At 41.1% G+C, this 18,102-nt stretch overlaps 1 protein-coding gene across 1 annotated transcript in view; it reads right to left on the bottom strand.

Annotated features, from left to right (window-relative positions):
* Positions 1 to 10,043: 10,043 nt before the first annotated feature.
* LOC116936604 overlaps positions 10,044 to 18,102 on the bottom strand; it is a 110,218-nt gene continuing 102,159 nt past the window's right edge. Inside the window, exons 7-9 of the mRNA XM_045174608.1 lie at positions 10,723 to 11,029; positions 10,493 to 10,628; positions 10,044 to 10,445 (exon numbers count right to left, since the gene is read on the bottom strand). Of these exons, the coding sequence (XP_045030543.1) occupies positions 10,044 to 10,445; positions 10,493 to 10,628; positions 10,723 to 11,029 (845 nt within the window). The remainder of the gene's footprint in view (positions 10,446 to 10,492; positions 10,629 to 10,722; positions 11,030 to 18,102) is intronic.

The raw sequence follows: 18,102 nt of genomic DNA on the forward strand, positions 1-18,102 counted from the left end.
GGGATGCAGAAGGAAACGGTCTCTGAAAGGTATTGGAAAGCAGTCAATGGAGCTGGGGGTAATACAATGAATTGGTGCTTTGTTTAAGGGATGCAAAAGGGAACGGTCTCTTAATATTGTTGGAACGCAGTCATAGAAGCTGTCCAGAACACAATGTAATAGTGGTTTTTTAAAGGCTGAAAAAGGGAACGGTCTCTTAAAAGTGTTGGAACGCAGTCAGTGGAGCTGTTGAGAACAAAATGCAGTGGTGGTTGTTTGAAGGGTGTAAAAGGGAACAGTCTCTTAAAAGTGTTGGAACGCAGTCAGTGGAGCTGTTGAGAACAGTATGCGATAGTGGTTGTTTGAGGGCTGCAAAAGGGAACGGTCTCTAAAGAGTGTTGGAAAACAGTCAATGCTGCTGTTGAAAACAGCAAAAATAGGTGGTTGTTTGAGGGATGCAAAAGGGAACGGTCTCTCATTCGCGTTGGAAAGAAGCCAATGGAGCTATTGACAACATAATGAATTGGAGCTTGTTTTAGGGATTCAAAAGGGAACAGTCCTCTGAAATTGTTGGAATGCAGTCAATGGAGCTGGGGAAAAGAAAAAGAAATGGGGCTTTTTAGAGGGATGCAAAAGGGAACGGTCTCTGCAGGGTGGGGAAACACAGTCAAAAAATTTTATGAATACAAAGTAATGGTGGTTGTTTCAGGGAAGCAAAAGGGAATGTTCTCTAAGGGTGTTGGATTGCAGCCAAAGGAGCTGTTGAAAACACAAAGAATTGGTACTTGTTTGAGGGATGGAGAAGGGAACGGTCTCTTAATTAATTGACAGTACTCCATGAATTGGTGGTTGTTGGAGGGATGCAGAAGGAAACGGTCTCTGAAAAGTTTTGGGGAGAAGTCAATTGAGCTGGTGGGAATACAAAGAATTGGTGCTTTGTTAAGGGATGCAAAAGAGAACGGTCTCTTAATATTGTTGGAACGCAGTCAAAGAAGCTGTCCAGAACACAATGTAATAGTGGTTGTTTAAGGGCTGCAAAAAGAAACGGTCTCTTAAAAGTGTTGGAACGCAGTCAGTGGAGCTGTTGAAAACAGTATGCAATGGTGTTTGTTTGAGGGCTTTAAAAGGGAACGGTCTCCTAAAAGTATTGGAACGCTGTCAGTTGAGCTGTTTAGAAAAAAAATGCAAGGTAGTTGTTAGAGAGGTGGAAAAGGGAACGGGCTCTTAAAAGTGTTAAAACACAGCCAGGGGAGCTGTTGGGAACAGGATCCAATAGCTGTTGTTTAAAGCTGCAAAAGGGAACGGTCTCTTAAAAGTGTTGGAACGCAGTCAGTGGAGCTGTTGAGAACAGTATCCAATAGCTGTGGTTTTAGGGCTGCAAAAGGGAACGGTCTCCTAAGAGTGTTGGAACGCTGTCAGTGGAGCTGTTGAGAACAAAATGCAAGGTGGTTGTTTGAGAGCTGCAAAAGAAAACGGTCTCTTAAAAGTGTTGGAACACAGTCATGGGAGCTGTTGAGAACAGATCCAATAGCTATTGTTCGAGGGCTGCAAAAGGGAACAGTCTCTTAAAAGTGTTGGAACGCAGTCAGTGGAGCTGTTGAGAACAAAATACAGTGATGGTTGAATGAGGGGAGCAAAATGGAACGGTCTCTTAAAAGTGTTGGAACGCAGTCGGTGGAGCTGTTGAAAACAGTAAGCAATAGTGGTTGTTTGAGGGCTGTAAAAGTGAACGGTCTCTTATAAGTATTGGAATGCTGTCAGTGGAACTGTTTAGAACAAAATGCAAGGGGGTTGTTAGAGAGGTGCAAAAGGGAACAGGCCCTTAAAAGTGTTGAAACACAGTCAGGGGAGCTGTTGGTAACAGGATCCAATAGCTGTTGTTTAAGGCTGCAAAAGGGAACGGTCTCTTACAAGTGTTGGAACGCAGTCAGTGTAGCTGTTGAAAACAAAATGCAGTGTTGGTTGTTTGAGGGGTGCAAAAGGGAACGGTCTCTTAAAAGTGTTGGAACGCAGTCAGTGGACCTGTTGAGAGCAAAATGCAAGGTGGTTGTTTGAGAGTTGCAAAAGAAAACGGTCTCTTAAAAGTGTTGGAACACAGTCAGGGGAGCTGTTGAGAACAGGATCCAATAGCTATTGTTTGAGGGCTGCAAAAAGGAACAGTCACTTAAAAGTGTTGGAACGCAGTCAGTGGAGCTGTTGAGAACAAAATGCAGTGATGGTTGTTTGAGGGGAGCAAAATGGAACGGCCTCTTAAAAGTGCTGGAACACAGTCAATGCAGCTCTTGAAAACACAAAGAATAGGTGGTTTTTTGTGGGATGCAAAAGGGAACGGTCTCTGAAGATTGTTGGAACACAGTCAATGGAGCTGGTGAAAACAAAATGAATTTGGGCTTGATTGAGGGATGCAAAAGGGAACGGTCTCTCAATGGTGTTGGATACAGTCAATGGAGCTGGTGAAAACACAAAGAACTTAGGCTTGTTTGAGGGATGCAAATAGGAACGGTCTCTTAAGGGTGCTGGAAAGCAGTCAATGGAGCGGTTGAGAATATAAAGAATGTGTGATTGTTGAGTGACGCAAAAGGGAACGGTCCCTCAAAGGTGTTGGAATGCAGTCAAGGAAGCTGTGAATTACACAATAAATTGGTGGCTGTTTGAGGGATGCAAAAGGGAACGGTCTCTGAAGATTGTTGGAACGCAGTCAAAGGAGCTAGTGAAAACAAAATGAATTGAGGATTGTTTTAGGGATGCAAAAGGGAACGCTCTCTCAATGGTGTTGGAATGCAGTCAATGGATCAGAATACAATGAATTGGTGCCTTGAGAAGAAGAGAAGCAAAAAGGGGAACAGTCTATTACAGTTTGTAACAACACATGTGTAATTGATTAAATTGTGAATAGTGAATTGTTTACATTCGTTGAGTTTAGTTGAGGGAAAATGAAAAAAGTGCGCCGATATTGCGGTTGACGGCGGCCATGTTGGCAAAGACGTGGAGATAAATTGCGGAATGCAGTGTTGGGATTGGCTACAATAAAAAATCACGTGACCGGCCTACAACCATTGGCAGCGTGCGCTCACATGAAATTTTTCAGACAAACACACAGACAGATACACAAACAAATCCCGCCCACAAATACCCCATTCGCTTTTATTAAGATAGGAGACTAGTATACGGCGGCCCGTCCCAGGACGGTAATAGGTGAACTCTAGTATTTAGTCGGACCTGTCCTTAAGCCCCTTAATCCACTTAAAGCCCCTTAATCCACTGAAAGCCCCTTAATCCACTTTAAGCCTCTTAATCCACGTTAATCTGCAAAATCCACATAAAGCCCCTTAGTCTACTTTCAACATATTAATCCACTAAAAGGCCCCTTAATCCATGTTAAGCCGCTTAATCCACGTAAAGAAACTTTATCTACTTACCAACTTAATTATCCACTTGTATTTTCTTAATCTATGGTTAGCCGCTTAATCTACTTACAATTTATTAATCCACTTGAAGCCCCTTAATCCACGCATTGTCAAGTCGTACCACTCAAATACGTAACAATTCATGGAGGAAAAACAAATCACGGTTGAGCGCACTTGGGAACTGCCTCAAAGGCCATGCTCCTTACTTGATCCTTTACTTGCAGTTTTTGTGCTTTACCAATGCCCGTCCCCTGCCCGTTGTTTCCAACCTGTCCGTTGTTTCCGCCCTGCCCGTGGATCTCGCCCTGCCCGCGGATCTCGCCCTGTCCGCGGGTCTACACCTGCCCGCCGTTTTCCCCAGTTCGTCTTTTTACCCGCCCTGTCCGCGGAAATTGGAAAAAAAAGATTAAGCCTAGCCGGCGGCAGTTCGAACCCTTTTCAAGTAGTCGACCTTTTTCCAGGTAGTCGACCTTTTTCCAGGCACCAAAAGTTACGTGAACCCTTTCGAACCAATGGAAGCAAGCGCACTGGAAAAAAGAGAACACTCTCTTAATGGTGTTGGAACGCAGTCAATTGAGCTGTCAAGAAAAAAATGTCAATAGTAGCGCGCGCACAATGATAGATTCCCGGAAAAACAAACAGACAGATACACAAACAAATCCCTCCCACAAATACCCTTTGCGCATTAATAGAAGTAGTAGACGATGCTTGTCCTCTGCCCGTCATTTCAAACCTGTTATTTGTTTCCGCCTTTCCCGCTGGTCTCGCCCTGCCCGCCGTTTTCCTACGTCCGTCCTTTTACGCACCCTGTCCGCGCGAATTCCAAAGAAAAATGTTAAGCCTAACCGGCGGCAGTTCGAATCCTTTTCAGGTGGTCGACCTTCTTCCAGATAGTTAACCTTTTTCCGGGCAGAAAAAGATTACGAGAACCCTCTCGAACCGATGGAAGCGCGCGCACTGGAACAAAAGGGAACAATCACTTAATGGTGTTGGAACGCAGTCAATTGAGCTGTTAAGAAAAAAATGCAATGGTGGTTCTTTGAGGGATGAAAAAAGGAAATGGTGTCTAAAGGTTGTTGGAACGTAGTCAATAGACATGTTAAGACATCTCTGCTAATTTTGATCCGTCTTCCTATCGGGTCCCAAAAACGATAAGCCTTTTGAGTAAGGGAATACCCAACAAAGAAGCATTTCAGGCTTTTTGCATCCAGCTTCCGTCGGTCGGCTTTAGGAATGTGGATGAATGCGATGGAGCCGAAAATTCTCAGATGAGAGACGTTTGGTTTAAGGCCGTACCACTTTTGGTGTGGTGTGACTGACGAGATGCTGTTGCTTACGCGATTCAGGACATAAACGGCGCAGGCGATCGCCTCTCCCCATAGTTCAAGTGGCAGATGTTTGGCATGTATAAGACTCCGTCCTGCTTCGAAGATGGTACGATTGGCTCTTTCTGCTACCCCATTTTGTTCCAGGGTGTATGGTGCAGATGACTCAAAGCGAATCCCTTTTCCTGACAGCCAAGTTTTGAATGAGGTGCTAATGAACTCGCCGCCGTTGTCTGATCTAAGGGTGTGGACGAGATTGTTTGTTTCGCTTCGTAATAGGCTGACGTATTCCTTAAAAAAATCAGCTACCTCGGCCTTCTGTTTCACAAAGTAGACCTGACGCCACCCGCTGAAGTCGTCTGTGAATAATACGAAGAATCTCGCTCCGTTTGGTGTAGTGACATGCATCGGGCCACACACATCCGCATGGATCAGCTGCCCAACTTGATTGACTCTTGTTCTTCCGATCGGGAATGGCGAATGGTGCATCTTCCCTGCTACACAACCAACACAAGGATGAACGGGGACGACTTTGTCAGCTGGTATAGTCAGTCCATCCACTGCATTATTAGAGGCCATCTTGATGATTGTTTTATAACTTGTGTGCGCCAGTCGTTGATGCCAGGTAGCCATGGAGGATGCTGAAGGTACTGCAAAACATGCTGAGAATTGAGGTTGATTGGCGTAAAGTGTTGGAATAATTGCTAGATGGTAGAGACTTTTACCGATGCGTTCGCCCATCATTACAATCGTTTGATCTTTGGAGAAGGAGACCTGAGTCTCAATAAAGTGGACTGACAGGCCAACATCCGTTACTGCAGCTATAGATAGTAGACTAGTCCCTAGGCCAGGAACATATAGGACGTCATCTACTGCAAGGGTCCGTTTGATTCCATTGACCGTAGTTAGAAAATTGATAGACCCATGTCCACACACGTAAAGCCGAGATGAACCGATCCCTTTTACGGTCCAGGTGCCAAGTGTGACTGGAGTAAATGACGTAAAGAACGAACGTTGGTCAGTCATGTGGCTGGTAGCGCCGGAGTCCGCAAACCAATCCTCGGCGCGTCGTGAGAGAAAACAGGTGGCTGACATGTAAGCTGAATCTTCATCAGTTGCAGTGGCGTCCTTTGTTGATTCTTTGTTCGCGTCAGAGGCAACTGCTGGTGCTGCTTGAGAATGACTATTTCTACTCTCTTTCTCATCCCTCAATCTTTTGCGACATACTTCAATGGTGTGGCCAGGTATGTTACACTTAATGTAGGTGCAAAACTTGTACGGATGTTGTCTCCTGTTGGCTTGGTCACCTCTTGATGAGCCTCGACCGAATCTTCCACGCCCTCGACCACGTGGTGTGGGTGTTTGACGAGAGTTGTTTCCGAAAGACGGGAAATTGTGAGCGAAGAAGGCAACATCTTGAGAGTCTGGCTTTCCTCTACTCGACATTTTTGTCATGCTCTCTTCTTTTAGTAGGCGGGACGTCAGGGTGTCGATTGTCCTGTCTTTTACAGGGACGCTGTCCCAAGCTGACATGAAACCGCGGTAGCTAGGTGGAAGAGTGCAGATGATCTTCGTCATAATTTGGCTTTCGGTGACAGGGGCGTTGATGTCTCGAAGCTGATTAGCGATGGTCTCAATTTCGGTGATATGAGATATGACATCATGCTCTGGTTGAAAGCGATACTCAAAGAACCTTTGTTCGAGTGCGTGTTGATTATCAGCAGCATTCTTGAGGTGTTGGGCTGAAATACGCAGCCACATTTCATGTGCTGTAGTACAGTTGACTAAAGTGCGTTGCTGGGGAATTTCAATTGTTGCAATGAAGTAGCTGCGAGCAAGAAGGTCTTTCTCATGCCATGTGGCTATGGCAGCAGCGTTTGTGACTAACCCATTGGCATCTTTAGTCTACACAAATTAAAACAAAATGAACATCTGTTGGATTGCGTACTCTATAATTATATAATGTACCTCAACAGGAAGTGTCTCCTCTCCGATAACCAACTTCACCAGATTGTGTTGCTGGAATAGGATCCAACATCCTAATTTCCATGTTGGGAGATTTTGGCCGTTGAATTTAGCAATATTGCTAACATCTCGCATGGTAGTCATCTTGTTTTTCAAAAGGTTGAAGGTACTGGGCCCATAACCTATTGAGATTACAAGGATATGTTGTATGCGAGGCTTCTGTATTTGCACAGGGTACATGCATTGTCATAGTGTTGGCTTGACAGAATGAGGTGCATTACATTGACACATATAGTTACCATTGATAGTATAAGTGAACACAGAAGAAACTGAATGTTGAATGTGGATGAAGACTGAATAGTCTGAGAAACACAAGAGAAAAAGAAGTCTTGACAGACTTAAACGAGCGTGACAGTATAGCCAGGATGACAGAACACGAACGAACATGAATGAGGCTAAACAGCATGGAGCTGGAGGAGGAAGGTCGCGTACTTGGCACCATACAGGTTGCCCCGTCCGCCGCCTGTCGCCATCTATTGCCAGAACAGTGTAACATGTTTGGATAAATCAACAAAAATGTCAGGCAACCGTTTTCTTAATAAATCGGCCAGCATTTTCTTGGACGTTCTTGATGGCAGTGTGTCGTTTGGTTTGGATGCCCGTCGAGAAATCGAAGTTTTTGCCACCTTGGCATCGATCGATCAATCTCGGTCGAAGTTATAATGTGTAAATAAAAAAAAAAAGAAAAGAGCATTTGTAATCTTTAATCACTCCCAGTTTTCAATGGTAGTTGTGAATCTAATTAATTAATATGTTATTAAATCAGGCGAACAATGTACAGTGGCTACCTAAAGTATCGGAACGTGCGAGAGAACCTTATGGGAAAAGGCGATTTTCTCGGCGCTCCTAAATACAGCGCATTCGTCGGAAAGCGACCAATTTTTTTTTGTAGGGAGTTATAGGGGTCAGCTATTAGGTGATTTTTTTTTAGATTTTTCAATGGTGGGAAGGGGTGTTTTTAATCCGAGCCCTAAGTATCGGAACACGCGAGAGAGCCTTATGGAAATGTGGCTACTTTTACGACCTATTATTAGTGAACTATTTGTAATAAAACTACGGAAAAAGATGCAAAAAACAGAACTACGCTAGTTCTACAATACACATCATTTTCAAATTTTTTCATTTAAATTTAACCCAATGAATTTCAATTTGAAAATCCAATTTATCAATTTATCCTTTTTTCCCCTTTCTTCCCCCCCCCCCAGCAGATTTGTCGCGTTTTCATATTCCGGGTGTATTCTCCCCATTGGTTTGGGAGAAAATGGTGATGTTTTTTCTCCCAACCAAATGGGGAGAAAACGCGACAACTCTGCTGGGGGGAGAAAGAAAGGGGAAAAAAGCGTAAATTGATAAATTGGATTTTCAAATTGAAATTCATTGGGTTAAATTTAAATGAAACAATTTGAAAATGATGTGTATTGTAGAACTAGCATAGTTCTGTTTTTTGCATCTTTTCCCGTAGTTTTATTACAAATAGTTCACTAATAATAGGTCGTAAAAGTAGCCACATTTCCATAAGGCTCTCTCGCGTGTTCCGATACTTAGGGCTCGGATTAAAAACACCCCTTCCCAACATTGAAAAAATCTAAAAAAAAATCACCTAATAGCTGACCCCAACCTACAAAAAAATTGGTCGCTTTCCGACGAATGCGCTGTATTTAGGAGCGCCGAGAAAATCGCCTTTTCCCATAAGGTTCTCTCGCGTGTTCCGATACTTTAGGTAGCCACTGTAATTTTTTCCATACCATCATCAGACAGCGTTCCATGGATGTCAGTGTGGCAATGAGCTGAAGTATTCTTGGCTACCATTTTGTGACTTTCAACGAAAGTCCAGAAATTCATGTCCTCACACGAACGATTACGGTAAATGTAATCGTAAATCACGTAAAACACTTGTCTTTTCTTATTGATATTCGTTTGAATAGCATCTGCTTGAAGGAATGCCACTGTTTGCGTCAGCGGTAAGCAGTCTTGTGAGACATGTCGAATAGCAAGTTGCCTCCTGCCACAAAAGCGGCCAGCAATGCACCCACAATTTCTTTATTGGTGGCTGCTCTTGTGGCGGACAACAATTGACCGAGTCCGATTGAGGCAGCTGTCGGTGGCTGTGAAGGGAGTAAAACGTCCTCTGTTTCATTTTCAGCGAGCAATCTGCATTTGTCGACCTTTTCTTAGTAGCCGGATAATGCACGCAATATTTCAGCCAGAGCTTTTTCGTTTTCCGTGTTGTTTTTCGAAACGTACGCCCCCGTATTACAGACTTTCTTTTTGGTTTTCGACGTACCGAGTGCAATTGTTGTAATTGAAAACGGCTAATGCATAGATGTTGCAGCCTGTCAAAAAGAGAATTGGGGTTTTCTTTTTCAAATTGATATTAAGATGGACAATGACATCGTTGAGGGCATCCGACGGTTGTTGCTCGTTGGTGACGGGGTCCAAACTAACGGCAAAAATGGGTTCCACAGTTGTTGTATTCGTAGTTAAATGAGGATTGTTGTATCTGCATAGATCCCTCCCATTTTTGAAGCAACTTTCTCTATGTTTCCAATTGTGCATGTTGACAAGTAGTTGGATGGATGAGAGATGTAGTAACCAGCAACCAAGATCAAGAGTATCTGTTGCTGGTGGTTTTGCTCTGAGCTGCTGCCAAACAAGATTTATCGTTTCTTCTTCCGTTAATTTTGACCGGCTGAAACAGCGTTGAAATCCACGTTCCAGTGCTGCGTTAATAATTTGCGTAATCAAAAAATTGTTGTTGCATGCATCGCATTTCAGAGCCCTAACTTCACTGGCAGGGACCACTGGCCGGTGGCACATCTTAAACAACACTTTTTCGCTGTCGAGTTGCAGCTGGCCAGCGCAATTGACATCTAAGCGGTTAGTAATAGTCTCAGCTTCTGTAGAAGGTAGAACTAGCTCTCCAACGGCAAAGGTTTCGATATTTTTCTTCAGCCGTTCCACAGCAGCCTCGAACTCGTTCAATTCTAGGGGAATAAATCATCTGTATATTTTTACCTGGCTCTGGAACCTCACAGTTAATTGGAATTGACGTAGCCGACAGCCTCTTAGCTGCTTTCAGTTGAGTTTCAATTTGTTGATGACCGTGAAACCAATTCAAATTGTGGGAATGTAGAGTTAAACGGAACTGCTCTTCGACGATACGCAAATGTCTACTAGGAGTGCCCCACACACCACGGTTTTTCAATGCAGCATTAGCCTCACAATCCCATCCAACGACGTACTCGATAGCTATGTTCAGGCATCGCTCGTAGTTGAGTGCTCCGGCAACTGGAAGATTAGCTAGAGTTTAAAATCTAATTATTTCGTCAGGAATTTGGTCTTTGTAGATGGCAGATTGTTCTAAAACCAGTGAATACCACAAGATTTTGAATGATTTCGTGTCATCTGGGCAAAAAGTAAACCAGATGTGAGCTTTTCCTAGGGAATTGTGAGCAGCGTAAACTCCACCTCGATTTTCAGCAGCGGCGGCCATAGAATGTTGGTTGTGTTTTGTGGCGACCATGATGTCGTTGAAAAATTCGGCTGCTACCCCACCAAGGCTCACTGGAGGCGGAGGCAAAATTCCACCTTTACTGGCTGTTTTTGCGCAATTAATTTTGTGCTCGCCGAATTTCTTCATATCTTCGACGGATATTTGGCCAAACGCTTCTGCTTTAGTAGATAAAGTTCCATCGGTGCCCCACTGCTCCTGCGACGAGACGGAATTTTCGAGCGTACAAAACCAATTGTTGATACTTGTTGGCGGGTAACCATATCATACATCGGCAAAACGAAATCGACCTCTTGAAATTGCCGTGGGCTGAGATTAAGCATGTAGGCTAGTAAGGCTTTACGCGAAATTTTAATCCGTCTTGTTTTGCCTGTTTCACCTCTGCCGAAAGATAGTAAATCAGGAAAACTGATTTCAAAATAGGCTTGAGTCTGAAACAAAACTGTTGTTAGTTCTCACGACGTTAATCTCTGACGTGCGTAATAATGAAGAACCGCCGGATGAGTGTTCTCTCTTCTCTGCGATCTCGTGTGAACTTCCATCGAGTTCCGTTTCAGCTTCTTCATTGTCTGTGTCCATCATGGTAAACATGGCAGGAGAAACGTCGTTGATAGGAAGCCGTTCACAGTTAGTCTTGTTGAATTCAGCTTTCGCCATGACTTTGTTACCGACTTCTTTCCAAAAGTTCAAAGTCTGTTCGATTGCTTTAGGGTCAATGATGTAATTTTTCTTCATTGCGGCGATTTTGGCTTTTTCAATGATTGTTTCGTTCTTGCTGAACCAAAATACGACGGTAACGTGGAGGCGGGGGTTGTCGACTCGTCATTTGGGTGTACGAATTTAAAAGTAAAAATATATTTTTAAATATATTTTGTATTTTCTCTTTTTTTTTGATTTTTTCATATTTTTTCGTATTTTTTCATATTTTTTCATATTTTTTCATATTTTCCAGATTTTGCTAAATTTTATGAAACTTTTTAAAATCTTTTTACATGTTTTTCATGCTTCCTTATAAAAAAACTCAATGATCCCTTAAATAATTAATAATGTACATTTTCTTCAGCAAATGAAGCCCAAAATTTAATTCACTGTAAAATAAAAGCAAATCAGCGCCGGGACTTGAATTTCAGAACCCTAGATTCTCTACCACATATCCTAATTGCCTTAGCACTATAGCTACCACTTTGGATAAAATGTAATAGTGGGATAACAGAAAATGTAAGCCGTTTCGAAAATAAAAAAATAATAATAATAACAAATAAAAATTTCGAATGTTAAAATTTTTGGACTCCTAAACCATCATTGACGGTTCGTCAATAAAAATTATTGCGGGTTGCCCTGGTTTACCTAAAAACCCGACCCAACTCACGCGACCCAAAATTGTTTTCGAAATTGGATTCTTGAATGCGAGATAAGCTTTGATGTAATGTTTTTGTTGACCTGCGCCATCTATTACCTGTTATAGTTGGAAGGCTTATGTTGGGTCAATATAAAAAACTAATTTTTCGGCGGAGATCTTATTTTACTGTAGGGTTCTTCTTTTTTTACCTATTTCCGTTAGGATAATAACTGCGCCCATATGAGAATATCAATATATTAAGTATAACTATTGAAGATTTATAATTTTTTTTATATATTTTTATATTTTTTATATTTTTTCATATTTTTTGACAACCTCTCGGGTAAAATGTTACTTTACTTCACATAAACGTGATTTATTAACATTTACTAAAAAAGTTTTACTTTTGTTAGATTTAAACCATAGACTTCAATCACACCAATCCAGTGCTATATCAATAAGCTACCCAACACTGCATTCATATAAAATATTGCAGATTTTATAAACCATTTAATACATAATACCATTTAATGACGGCAACATGCCTTACAACGTTTGGCAACATTGTGATTCAAAAATAGCAATTATTCTGTCAATTAGTAGAATGCAGAACAGTTCAGTATATTTGTGTCGTTAAGTAGTAGAGTTAAGTAATAACAAAGTTACTTTGGTCGGGTAAAGTAGACTTTATCCCCGAAATGTTTAAGACTAATACTAAACAATAATGACCAGAGTAATAGAATACTGATGTAGCCCAACAAGGTCTCTGACTCTAAGACGGTGTCTTAACGTGCAGACGATAAATACGCCAATGCTAAAGAATATGGCCTTCCAAAGAATCGATTCTTTCCGGTCTTTTAACGATTCAATACTTCACCATCTAGCCAACACATACTTCACATTTAATCCGTAAACAGTTTACCTGTTACTACGTATTATTACTATAAAATATAAAATACGTATTATTCCTATATATTACGTCCTATATATTATATATATCCCTATATATTTGCATACTGTATATCCTATATACTACGTATAATATGTATTAATAACTAAACGTTATCCGTAAAAATATATAAATTGAATAGACAAATTTTACAGAAATTGGGAGCCCTCATCAAAACATATCCATTTCTGTTAAATTGTCACTTTAAAAGGATCAAAATCGCATAAAAAACCAAGTGCCAAGAAACATGCCAAGAGAGGCAAAACGCAGGAAGCCTTTGCTCTCTTGGCATGTTTTTTACATTTGTCAAAGGAGAGAAAATTGTTCAAAATCATTTTTTTCTGAAAAAGCTTACATGAGAGATTCGTTCCACTAAGTCATCCATGATGATGCATGCGACGGCCTTGTTTTGCAAAAAAAAATTTGCGACGAATATCGCAAGGAAATGGTCCCTTTTTAAATGTTTGAATATATAGAAATCCGATATCATATGGAAGCGAAATGTTTAAAAAATGAGGCTAGCCAGAAATTAAAAGAAGAGCAGCATAAGCTGCGCAAACTGTCTAAGATGGTCAATAATGTGTATAAATGTATACTAAGGTGTGTAATACAAAGAGGAATTGATTCAGGTTTCCTTTTTTTGTAGTAAATTTTTTTATTTTTAATCCAGAAGAAAACAGCGCGGAAAACAGTCACAAGCGACTACTTTCCCCATTGTTGACAACGTTTTGGAGGGAAGGTTATGACTGATCCGAGTAGTCAGCGCCCCTAGCAAGTGCCCCAAAATTATTCCGCGGAAATAGCAGATGAAACACCTAGCAGACAACAGTTCGGGGACCTCCAATGTTAGACCATGATGTAATAGTTCTTTTTGTTTCACTGAAGACTTCGATTGATCTAAATTATTTCGTCGGCAGGGCATTTCGTAGAATTACAATAAAAAATCTGAGATTAAAAGTGTAACAAAGCCATCAAAATATATATCTTTGCAAGATACCTACAATATGATCTACCTGCTTATGCTTACCTTATATTCATATTATATTCTTATGCACTATTATAAACGTATTTGGTAGTTGCTTCATTAGCAATCATGTTGACCTAGATAAAACTTCCGGGTTCTGTCTCATGCGTGTGACGTACCTGAACGTCACAAACATCACGCCAGGTTACAAGTAATCTGTGATTGGCTACACGCGTGAAGTACCTATTCGTCATCACAAATCACGCCATACGCAAAGATACGACGTTTCATGTTGAACCAACTTTCTGACAAGAGTCAGACAAGTACCAGCTTGCAAGACGTTCAGTCGCCTTTAGCTTTAATTGTCACTCTTAAAAAGTAGACTTTTTATCTTGATGTCTTAGCTTATTCACCTTAATTCACTAGTTATTCCTCCCAACTTATTTTGTTTCATCTTTCCTCTCCGAGCATCGCGATTATTCGAATTATCTTCTCAACACGTATTCCAAATACTATACCTGTCGGCAAGTAGTATTGTTTCCCGTTTTTCTCCTATAATTCCCTCACGCTTTTACGCCTGCACTACCACGGTAAGATTAAATTACTTTGTCTGGAATCTCATGCTCAGTTTCCCGATTGGACTCACGTCCATGTATCCCTACTCGTTTTGTAAACCTTTGGCGTCAGCTTAATAATACATAATCGTCATTGTGGGTAGATACGCCTCTGAGTTTATTTACACAACAAATTGTCTTAATTCGTAAAGCCATTCACCCGAGAGGGAGAATGCTCGACAAATCTAACAATTGTCGTAATAAAGGAGAACCAATTAGACCTAACATTCCAGGTTCCCCTCAACGACAGAGAAACCACTAAGGATCAACTGTAGCTTCGGGTCAGTTGATATCGAGCCTCCTTTAAAATCCCGACATGTCACAAAATTAACAACCATTACAAATAAATTGAACCCAAGAATTCCATTAAAGATTTCCCAAATCTTTTTACAAGCATTATTTGATACAGGCGCGTCTAAAAGTATTATACACGAGAGATTATTTAATAAGTTGCCCCCTAGTGGTCAAGTGATCTACAGTCAGCTTGATTTTAATTTATACGATGTAGGGAAGAAAAAGTTACACACACTGGGAAGATTGACATTGCCCGTTCAATACGGAGAGTCAGTTTTAAGGCAAGAACTTATTGTTACAAAGGGTGTTACAGAAGACTGTATCCTTGGATGGGATGCAATCCAAAAACACGGATTTCTGCTTCATGGAGAGGCCAAGAGCATTTATTTAGCAAGAGATGAGCAGGGCCCTTTAGCTATCTCTAGGGTACCAGACATGGCAATTACAACGGTAAAAAAGACGACACCATTTCGTCAGACGTCGCTTGTAATTGAATTGCAAATGAAAGGTTCATTTCCGTATGTCTCCCCACAAACAGCATTTATATTTACCCCAGAAGAAAATTTACCGGCAGGTATTTAAACAAAGAATTCATTGGAAAAGTATCGGGAGATGGAATGTATAATATTATGGTCGAAAATTATTCATTCACTGAAGTCAACAAACGAAGAAACACCAAGTTAGGAGTAATTGAAACAATTCGTCAGTAATAGGAAAAGTTGCTTTAAGCAATCAGACAAGAAACCTAACGAGAAATTTTAGCCTGTTGTAATTTTCGATGTAGACCCGGAATTTCAAGTACCGCTCTCTAAATTATTAAATGACTTTCACGACTTGTTCGCTTCAAAAGATTCAGAATTAGGGAATACTTATCTCATTAAACACACAATTGATACAAAAGGACGAAGCCCCCTTCGACAACGCCCATATTGAGTAACTAACAATCAAGGACAATTATTAGAGGACAATGTGCAAGAAAGGCTTGAAGTGGATGTAATCCGATATTCACATTCGCCATGGGCTTCACCCGTGGTATTAGTAGAGAAAAAGAACGGCGAAGTTAGATTTTATTTCGATTACAGAAAATTAAATAGTATTACAAAAAAGGATTCTTTTCCAATGCCACGAATTGATGAAACTTTAGACACATTATTCGAAAAGAAATATTTCACAACTCTTGTTTTAGCTTCTGGCTATTGGCAAATTCAAGTAGATGACTGAGCTATTGAAATACTGCATTTGTAGTAGAAAACAACCTTTATGAATTTAAAAGAATGGAATTTGTTCTGTGCAATGCATCGGCTAATTTTCAAAGACTAATGAATTATGTACTAAAAGACGTTTTAGAAAAAAAGCATTAGTTTACTTGGATGATGTCATCATCTTTTCTGACTCTTTTGAAGATCACTTACGTGATATTCGTGAAATTTTTGACTTATTAAAAGCTGCCAATTTAAAATTAAAGCTTAAGAAATGCCAGTTTATAAACCAATCCGTAAATTATCTCGGTCATATTATTTCAACAGACGGTATTAAGCCTTGAAAAAGGAAAGAAATTGATGAGATAGTGAACTATAAAACACCCACATCTTTTAACGAAGTTCTGTCATTTCTTGGATTTGCTGGATATTACATAAAATTAATTAAAGATTTTGGATCAATTGCTAAACCATTGACTAGATTAACTCATAAAGATCTTAGTAGAAAACCTTTTGCTTGGGGAACTGAGGAACAACTTTTATTTGAAAAATTGCGCAATTCTCTAGTAACGCCTCCAGTTCTTGCTTACCCCAATTTCAATGAAAAATTTTTACTCTTTACTGATGCATGCGATTATGGAATATGATCTGTACTTTCTCAAATGCAGGATTGTCATGAACATCCAATTGCCTATTCAAGTCGACAACTGACTAAAGCTGAATCGAAATATGGAACGGCAGAAAAGGAAGCATTGGCTGTAATTGATGCAATTAAACATTTCAGGCATTATCTTTTGGATAAACCGTTCGAAATTATAAGGGACCATAACCTTTGCAATGGTTGAAAAACCAAAAAGATAACAATGGAAGATTAGGAAGATGGGCTATACTTTTAGCAGCGACAAATTATGAATTAAAATATAGGCCGGGTCATATTCATCAGAATGCTGACTCTTTGTCACGCTAAAAAATTGCTAGTATTCAGCTAGCGTCAACCAATATCAATTTCATTTGCGAAAAGCAAATGGAAGATGATCTTTGTGTTGCAATTAAAAATTATTTAGGAAAAAGCGAACTCGAAGAAAAAATTTTCCACTCTAAGCCGGATTGGGTGAAAGAAATTAAATACTTTGAAATTCTAGAAGGTACACTTTATCGCCATGAATTGACTTCTAAAAATAGCAAGTGGAACGAATTAAATCATCAATTTGTTTTGCCTTTGAAAAAACCATTCCGCAAACAATCAAAACGACTCCGTAAAACCAAAAGAATGCGATGTTGATGTATCGGCGAATACAAATGCACATGCAAATGTTGCCGTTCGCTCACAAATAACTCGAAGAAAACCCAGTCGTTATGCGGACGGAGTCCAATAATGCAAGCAAAGCAATTCTATAAAAAAATATAGCGGACAACCGACTATTTAAGAGGCGACCAAATCCTAGTCGAACAACAAACCCTTTTCAGTTGTCAGACGCAGCACACCAACCCTTAAATGACCGTTCTTCATCGTCCAAAAAAATTTTTAAGTTTCCAAGATGGACCAAAATCCACAGCTACCACCACTTGACTACCAAAAAAATCGATGCATGGGCTACAAGCACGACACCGGCAAACACCCGTGGTGAATGTCGGAAATTCCGACGGACGAAGCTCACAGCCCTCGTCCGGGAGACAACCCTTTGGCCGAAGCAGACTAGACTCAGCCGAGTCATCCTCAGTGGACCGCCGTACTACCGAGGATAGGGAAGTCGAAGAGTGAAGGCAAACGACTTAAAACGGCCTACGGCTCGCAAGAGCCGTAGTTGAGAGGCTGGAGCGCGAGACAGTGACATCGGAACTGCTGCAATGAGTGCTTTTCCATATATATGGAGACATTGAGGGTGAAAGGAACGACGTGAGGGTTGAACTCATTGAGGCGGAGCCTGCAGAGTTCATCCCGCCAGAGTATTGGTTCAGTTCCGGCAGGGTTATCGGGAAGGTTACCGATCGATAACCGGCAAGGAAAATCATCATCAACTGGTGCCCTCTATTCCAGGATCGGACGCTCGAAGAAGATCAGACAACGGTGTAGTTTTTCCCATGTATATAAGGGGCTGTTCAGCCGTAGAAATACACTCACTTTTCTTCACCGAACCCTCAAGTCAAGTTGTCTTTTTACTTAACCCCCTGATTTCTACAGTTAAGGTCGAGGATCCCTGCCGCCGCCGTTCCCCCAAGCCTGTCCAGCCGTCAGCCCAGTTGCCGTGCCAGACTGCAACCTGAGACGACCGAAGCAGACCCGGGATCCAGTTCATCATTACGAAGAGTAATACTCTAGCGGCCGCAATCTCTATTGAGCCCGATAAGGACCGACAGAACTCTCGGCATTGCCCTAGGCCGACACGGCGAAGGCAATACCAAGGACCTCTAGCCGTAGCCCGATCAAGGCGAAAGCTGTGGCTCCTGAAACGTGCTACGGCACCAGATAAAAGTTAACCGCGTAAGATCATTCCA

The sequence above is a fragment of the Daphnia magna genome, linkage group LG1 (genome assembly GCF_020631705.1).
Source record: "Daphnia magna isolate NIES linkage group LG1, ASM2063170v1.1, whole genome shotgun sequence".
In the NCBI taxonomy this organism is placed as follows: domain Eukaryota; kingdom Metazoa; phylum Arthropoda; class Branchiopoda; order Diplostraca; family Daphniidae; genus Daphnia; species Daphnia magna.